This window comes from Xyrauchen texanus, chromosome 41 (genome assembly GCF_025860055.1).
Source record: "Xyrauchen texanus isolate HMW12.3.18 chromosome 41, RBS_HiC_50CHRs, whole genome shotgun sequence".
NCBI classification, from domain to species: Eukaryota; Metazoa; Chordata; class Actinopteri; order Cypriniformes; family Catostomidae; genus Xyrauchen; species Xyrauchen texanus.
Genome location: NC_068316.1, coordinates 2,392,671 through 2,401,323, shown reverse-complemented (window position 1 = coordinate 2,401,323; position 8,653 = coordinate 2,392,671). Strand labels below are relative to the sequence as shown.

Below are 8,653 nucleotides of genomic sequence, written 5' to 3'. Positions count from 1 at the left end.
CTTTAATTTGATATATGACTTGTCCATTTATGTTCTATGTGAAGGACTATTATTTTCATATTATTATTTCCACCACATTACCTCTAGGGGGCGCTAATTTTCACCGCAAATGTTTTGAGGCCTTATTTAGTTTTTTAAGTGACATAAATGTGTTAGTGAATGCAGAAATGCACAATTATCTCTTAAAATTATAGATTATATTTTTTGCAATATAGCGCCCTCCCCCCCTTTGGATGTGGCGGTGGGTCCATAGAGAGAATCTGTGGTGGAGAGAATGTGCTTAAATAATGCAAAAACATCTTAATGCTCAAAATCTTTATTTTCTCTTATTTTGGGGGTAAAATTGGACCTGGACATGTTTTCATGAAATTCATCCCCAAATATCAACATACAAACAATTCTCATTATGATTTGATCACATTAAAGTTTTTTATGCAGTTTGTTTTGCACATTCTACATTTAAAGGTGCAGTAATTTTTCCCAAGTTTTACTCCTTAAGAAATGAATTGTCATTTTGAAATATATGTGTAAAATCATTACCACTCACATAAAATAAAGACAATAACGTTTTAAAAGCTGTTCTATTTTACATGGAGAGGGTCCCCTCATGCGGGCTGCCATGTTTGAATCACATGACCAGCCGAATACAACTTGCTTAATCTCAGTAACCGCCATGTCATTGGACACTTTCACTCAAGCATTAAATTACTTACAGGTGACTGTGAATAGCACATCTCTACAGTGACATCTGAAACTTAAAAATATTGATTTTGAATGATGCTGCATCCAAGCCACTAGGTGTCAGTGTAAGTCCAATATAACACAAACAAAAGAGTTACTGAGTGCGCCTTTAAGGAATTTGAGATTTTGTTTGTTTAACTCCATGGATAATGTAAAAATTGCACTCCATTATTATGCTTCGACATATTTGAAACATATCATCATTTAACGTCCTACATTCTGAGCTTTTTCTAGCATTTTAAATACAGCACAAAAACACTTTAAGACAACATGAAATGAGCTTCAGTCTTTGTCTAGACACCGCTGTATGTGCCGTTGTAGAAGAATGGCTTGTCTGAGACACAGTGACCTACGACCTCTGGTGTCCATCTCTGAACCTTTGGCTGGCCCTTCTCATCAGGTCGCACGATGACGGTGCTGCGGGATGCGAGCGAGGGGTCCTCGTCAAAGAAGTTAAAGGGGCGAAGGAAGAATCCCACAGAGTTTCCTGGAGTCGCAGTGTTGGGAATGTCTTCAGAATGAGGAATGTGTAAGAACCCGACTGTCACCCAGGCAACCAAATCCTGCAAAGGAGTATGTAATTGTCAATTGTGTATTTTCAATTTTATTTTACAAATATGTATTTGTTTGTTGAGCCTTTTAGCCACTCCCAAATAACGGTTTAAACGCTTTGGTGGTCATCATAGTGCTGTTTCATCAGGAGATGGTGTGGACTACAAAAGGAAGTAGAATGTCTTTGACAACTAGGATTAAAGGATTAGTTCACCAAAAATGTAAATATTAATATCAATATTTACTCGTGTTCATCTTGTTCTAAAATTGTATGACTTATTCCGTGGAACACAAAAGAGATGTTAGGGAGACATTTCGGATTATTTAAAACACAAAGCTATTATATGCAGGGTTGGACTGGGAAGAGAAATCGGCCCAGGATTTTACATGGCAACTAGCCCAAAATTGTTGTGCGGTTGGGGTTGGGGGATGGGGTGGGGGGTGGCTGTGTTCTCTGAAATCGCTGCAGCATTTTGTGGTCCGTTCTGCATAACGCGGGTGGCACATTTTAGCTTATCGCGGCCCATTCTGCCCATTCTGCCGGCCCGTTCAGTTCTCCCGATTGCCAGTCCGCCTCTGATTTGCCCCAAAGAGCGTCGGCCCACAGGGAAAATGCCCGGTATGTCAGATTACCAATCCAGCCATTATTATATGGCTTCAGACAGTGTACAAATGTATGTAATGCACATTTATGGGATACTTTTATGGTGTGTTTATGGTGCTTTTATCTTATTTTTAGAGCTCAACGTGTCCATAACCGTTCACCTTCATTGTTTGCAAAAGAAGGAAAAAAGTGATATGGCTTTGGAACAAATTGAGGATAAGTAAATAATTAAAGAGTTTTCAGTTTTGGGTGAAATATCACTTTAAGATTTTCCTTCAGCAGTGTGTTACAGAACAGTTTTATAGCAAATATCTAAGTAATTCCACAAAGCCATCTGTCTTGCAGCTTTGTTTACCTGGTTAACAATGTTTTCATTGTTGCGAATGAAGTTCTCAAAGGACACTAGAGGTTCCCAGGGGTCATTCTGTGTGTAGATGCTACTGCTGGTAACCTCGCTGTCCTTGTGTCTGGTCACAGCCAATGAGTATCTGGATTCAGAAAAGAGAAAATGTCATGAAGAGTCATTCAAAACTAGGTGCTGCAAAACAATTAAAAACCAAGATCAAATATGTAGTCTGGATCTTGAAGTTTCTTGGGCAAATAGTGAACTTTCCCTTCTAAAGCTAAGGATTACCTTGACCATGAAATACCATTTTCCTCCTTCCAACCACGAGGCAAAACACTATTGGCATGCGAGTTATACTGGATTCGATAGCCCTTCTCATGCCCCCACTTGTTTTTTTGGTTGGGATTGTAGAAGTGCAGATATTTGGGGAGATTCTTGCCAAAGCGGAAGGCAGCACTGCGTTCGGTTTCATGCTGAGTCTTGTGCAGTTTTGATTGCAGAATGGTGTGATCTGGACTCCAGGGATTGGTAAAGTTGACATATTTGAGATTAATGGATTCAAAGCTGTTGTCCCGTCCTATTCAAAGGAGACAGAATAAAAAAACGTTACTCAGTTTGCTCGTATTTGCAACATTTGGCCACTGCATGTTTGTTATAACCTTTGCATTTTGCCATTTGCACAGCATGGACTGCTATTTAAGATTAGATTCTACACAGAGATAAAGATGAAACTAAGCTAACCTGCAATATCAAGGTCCACTTTGTAATGAATCAGGTGTGTGTGCAGGTTTCCAAGTACATAGTTGTAAACTTTGGCTCCATAGTTCAGTCCATTTTCTGTGAAGAACGTTGCATGGATATACCCAGTGGCACTCACTCTAGACTCCATCACGCCATTCTGGTAGAAAATAAAGTCCCAGATGTAGTCGTAGTTGTACACGGTAGAAGTAGTTCTAATCACAAGAACGTGGTTTTCCAGGCCTCCAAAGAAATTGTAACCTCCTTGGAAGTTGCTATTAAAGTGTCTCCTTAGAGGAATACCTGTGGTCATCTCGAAGATGCAGAGGGCATTTTTGTAGCGTACAGGTTTGTCTGTGTCGTAGTAATGATAAAGGTCCACGAAATGTGCAATTTCTGGACAGTCAATCCCTGGTGCCAACTCAAAATCTGAGGTGCCCATCATCCACCCTGCATCAATGTACTTGGTCTGCATGGCGGCTGGCGTATCTCCAGAGTAGAAGGCAATGGCTTCCTGCAGACCAATCTCGTAGGCAATTCTTTCCCCGTTGAAGCGCAAGTCAAAGATTTGCAGCCCAGCAGAAGAGCGAACACGGTAGGCAAAGGACCATCCGGCATATTCCACAAAGTTCCCATCCACCTGGTACCTGGGGCCTTGGGGTTCCACAAGCTTTGCCCCGTGGATGTTGGTCCGTGTGTTCATGTGTCCTCGAGGAATGTAGGTGGAGAAAAGATCCTGCTCATCATGCTCAGGCAACTTGAGTTTAGAGATCGTACCCTTCTCGTACTTCTCCACAAGTTCTTCCACACTGTCAAAATACTGCCCATTGTACCATAACTTGTCCACTGCCCACTTCTCGGGATCCAAATCTTTGTGGTTAATGAGGATCTCAAAGCCGATGGGGTGGATGAAGTAGCCCTCCACAAACTTCTGCAGCATAACCCATGACCGCCTCTCACCGGATGCTAACCCTCGAGGAGCAATGTCTGAGAAGGTTAAACAGCGGTCTGTGCAGTTGCCGAAGGTGAAGCCGGTGCTTTCGTGCAGAATCTTATTTGTTTTAGCTGCTATCTTCTCCAAAACCCTATTGAGGTGATGATACTCCACAGAAGAAATCGGTCTTGACTCAAATTGTATGAGCTTGTCACCCTTGAACGACTTGACGAGGTAGGATTTAGGGAAAGGCAGGGGGCCAACAATGTACTCCGTCACATTTGGCTTCGCCTGGTTACCAAATTGTACCACCACACGTGCTTGTCGTGGAGGTTTTGCCTGCCCTCTGTCCAGAGCACGAAGAGCCTCATGTTTGCGAGGAACATGCAGCTCCATCAGGAGGATGCTGTTCTTCTTGAGGGTCTTGTCCTTTGCTGAAGTGAGGCCCAGCTCGCTGGAGGAGTAGAGGTAGTCCCTCACGGCATTCATTTCTCGAGGAGAGAGATCTGCAAACATCATAGCTCCATGATGAGCCCACTCTCGTGATCTCAATGTAGAGGTTGCAGCAGCCAGAGAAGTCAAGAGTACCATCCAGGATAACCACATGTTGGCCCCTGAAAACTGAACAAGCCACACATAGAATGGTAAATGGTCTGCACTTATATAGCGCCTTTTTAACCTTAATGGTATTCAAAGCACTTTAGACTGTGACTCACTCACCCATTCGCACACACATTCATACACCAATGGTGGCAGAGCTGCCATGCAAGGCACCAGCCTGCCATTGGGAGCAACTTGGGAAACTTGTTAAAACATGTTGGTCATTAGCATACTGTATTTTGTGTTTTTGATGCTGGTGTGCCCACCAGGCTTAACTACAGTACACTCTCAGAAAAAAGTTGCCCAAGGACACTTCGGCATGTGGAATCATGTGGGCCGGGAATCCAACCGCCCGGCGCCAACCCTGTGATTAGTGGCCGACCCGCTCTAACACCTGAGCCACCCCATAGAACATCCCATATCACTTTACATGGATAAAATACACCTAAAAAACAAAACTCTTTGGGAAACTTGTTAATGCTGGTGTGCCCACCAGGCTTAACTACAGTACACTCTCAGAAAAAAAGTACTAAACTGCCTTAGATTAAAGGGCTGTCACTGGGGTACTACCCCTAAAGGGGATATTTTTTGTACATGCACACTCCCAAAAATTATTTCCTTACAGTTTTTTGTCTTATTTTCAAGTTAACATCTTAAAAATCCTTAAAAAAATGTACTTGAGAAGCAGAATGACATTAGATACCAAGTCTGATTTGTGTATTTTACAGTTAAGCCAACTGTAAAACAGAGACCTTCATACCAGTCACACTGAGACCTTTTCAATGATATGAAACATGAATAGCTAGACATATTAGACATTTATTTACCTACAAGATTTAAGTGTGATTTAAGGTGATTTTGAGCTGAGAGGGACAGGAGGGGGGAGTAAGAGAGAGAACATATGTAAACAAGAAAAAGACAACAATGAGCCAATTCTTGCTCAGTTGGATGTGAGATGGTATCTTTGCAAGAAAGTTTCTATGCTGATTTTCTAAGAGATCATACATTTGCTATTTGCCTTCCTGGGGAGCTTTGTCCTTTGAATGCACACACCTTGGGACCCCGCCTTAGATTTTCAAGAACAAAGCACATACATGCACCTTTAAATGGTACACATTAGGTATTAGGGAACAAATATGCACCTAAAATGAGTGAAAAAATACCAAACTAGAGATAGAGAGTGTACCTTAAGCTGGGTATAAACTGTATGATTGCTGTATGAGACAAATTCAGGGGATCGCCAAAGAGTTCCCTTATCATAGGGTAAAATTGGGAGTCTTATCTAGGGACGCAATGCTCCCCCCCATTTAGACACAATTGATGATATGTATCGTATAGTCTGACATAATGCCGCACAGTATGCCATTACTTTTACCAAAGATCTCACTAGGATTACGTTATCATACAGTCTGATAGTGGATCGGACTGATCGCTGATAGCAACAATCACATCGTAAAAGGGCCGTTAAAAACTTGCAGTCTGCATTTGGTTTAATCAGCAAGACCAGAATGACCATGCTGGATTCTAAGGTGTTTTTTTCAGCATGTCTATCATTTCAATCAGAGATTACAGTTTCTCAAGCTCCCTTGTGAACCGGTGCGTTCTTTGTACAGTGAACCATCAGAAAATTATGGCAATAAAGATATGAAGGTGAAACGACCAAACATCTTCCTCTTAACTTCCTCTGCACTTCCTTGACTTAGATGGGAAACAGATAAAACAAAATGCTCACTGGATGTAACCACTTGAGTAAGGGCTGTTTATGATCATCACCTTTTAACCCTACTTCCTCTTAATCCATCGTTTTGTTCTGGAATCCTGAGGACTGTAATAGTAAGAGCAGGGTTTGAATTACTGGATCAAACACAGTGCATTTGTGTCTAAGGGGGATGCTTCTTTAAAACAGGAACATGAATTGATTAGTTTTATTTCATTATTATTCTTAATAGTTGTATTTATTTATACTAAACCTTTTATAACTCTCCTCTATATTACATTGGATGTGGTGGTGGTGTAGTGGTCTAAGCACATAAATGGTAATCTGGTAATCAGATGGGCGCTGGTTCAAGCCCCACAGCCACCACCATTGTGTCCTTGAGCAAGGCTTGTAAATGTACATTGCTCATTTGGCAGATGCTTTTATCCAAAGTGACTTACAGAGCACTTATTAGAGGGACAATCCCCCCGGAGCAACCTGGAGTTAAGTGTCTTACTCAAGGACACAATGGTGGTGGCTGTGGGGATCGAACCAGCAACCTTCTGAGTACCAATGTATTATACAGAGCACTTATTAGAGGGACAATCCCCCCGGAGCAACCTGGAGTTAAGTGTCTTACTCAAGGACACAATGATGGTGACTGTGGGGATCGAACCAGCAACCTTCTGATTACCAGTTATGTGCTTTAGCCCACTACACCACCAGTGTTTTTTTGCACACTATCTCAGTCTATAGCACTTTCTTTCTACTGGCCAATGATGAATTAAATATAAAACACACCTGCAGCCTACGGTTGCTATAGTACCGAACGCAATTCTCACATGCATCTAATTGACAGATTGAACTCCCCCTCTTATTTCAGTTTTGTTCACGTTTTGGTCAATTGTTATTTTATGCTATTGCTGCAGACAGCTTGCTTCAGTAAAACAGCATTACATTAAAGAGGGTTAACTTAATCTCTCAACTGAACTGTGCACACGCATTTTTAGAGACTTGAGTTGCGTTCCTTGGATGCACGTTTTATAGCGTATTTATTTGACCCACTCGGACAATGTTAGGTACAGTGTTGTGTGTTACTCAAAAATAGCAATCCACTAAAATTACTTATTACTTCTCTAAATCTGTAATCTAATTACTTTACTGATTACTTCATGGAGAAAGTAATCACATAAAAATAACTTTGCTTTTATGTTACTTTATAAAAACATTTCACTTAATGGTTTGTTTTAAAAATAAAAGTCGTTGTCCATACGAGTGAAACAGATGTACGTTTCAAATGGATTCTACATAATAATGTCACCCAAGTGTTAAAAGTAATTAATTTTGATTAACTGTTATATGATTACAATCATTTAAAATGCTACGCAGTACACTACGACTGTACAGTAACTAATTACTTTGTAATCAGATTACACCCATCATTGGTCAGGTTTGACCCATTTTAGGGTGGTCGAAATGACACCTTAACTTGGAATAGAAATGTACCATCTAAAGCTTTTGACGTCCTTCAGGAGAGGTTTTACAGCACAAAGGTTGTTGATTTCTCCTGTGCTTCTATTTGTTCTCTACACTCCCTTTCAAACATGTTCTGCAGCATCATCGATTTTATGACACAATTATGTAACGCTCCTTTGCACGAGGGTCCATTGACTCATTTTCTACTTAAGAGTATAATGTAGTGAGACATGATATATAATAGCATAGGTTTAAAATAAATGAATTAGCTTACCTTCAGCGACTGTTTCCAAGTGTTCAGGCTCGATAATGCAGCTAAAATGTGTTCTGTTGGATCAGCCAGTGGATACAGCGGTTCTCTTGTGAACTCTGTTCTGTTTGTGCTTTTATCAACCACCCACAGCTCATTTATGGAAGGTGATTGGCCAGCAGATGGTCATAAAACTTCAAGAGGAACGATAGCTTGACATGATTGATGGCTCTGCTTGCATCATCAGTGCACATTTGTGGAAAATCACATCTTAAGGAGGATGAGTATCACATTGGGGTTCTGTGTACATCTAAAATTGAGGATTGATATCTGAGAGCTGCATGCTGACATGTGTTACAATTGCTTCTGGATTGCTTTTTGGTCAGTTTGCAGCTTGTCTATGCATTAGAATCCATGCCACATTGAAGTGCAATCATTACACTGGGAATTGTTCAAGAGATAGATTACCCAAAACCAAAAAACTGTCATCATTTACTCAAGTCAAGTCCAGATTTATTTATAAAGCACATATGAAAACAGCAGAGGTTCATGCAAAGTGCTGTACAATCCTGATACACAATGGAAACACATGAAGGAATATACCACCTGATATTTAAATATTATCAAAAGCTAGGATTTGAAAATAGCTAATGCAGGAGCAGGCTTCACATGAAAGGGGGGACTATTCCAAAGTTTGGACACAGCGACAGAAAAGG

At 40.8% G+C, this 8,653-nt stretch overlaps 1 protein-coding gene across 1 annotated transcript; it reads right to left on the bottom strand.

Moving 5' to 3' along the window:
• Positions 1-307: 307 nt before the first annotated feature.
• aoc1 (amine oxidase copper containing 1) lies at positions 308-8,073 on the bottom strand. Its single transcript, XM_052113358.1, has 5 exons — positions 7,962-8,073; positions 2,985-4,536; positions 2,532-2,820; positions 2,253-2,385; positions 308-1,304 (listed from the first exon to the last, which is right to left on the bottom strand). The coding sequence occupies exons 2-5, from the start codon at positions 4,519-4,521 to the stop codon at positions 1,035-1,037; spliced, it is 2,229 nt and encodes a 742-aa protein (XP_051969318.1). The 5' UTR covers positions 4,522-4,536; positions 7,962-8,073; the 3' UTR covers positions 308-1,034.
• Between the last annotated feature and the right edge of the window lie 580 nt (positions 8,074-8,653).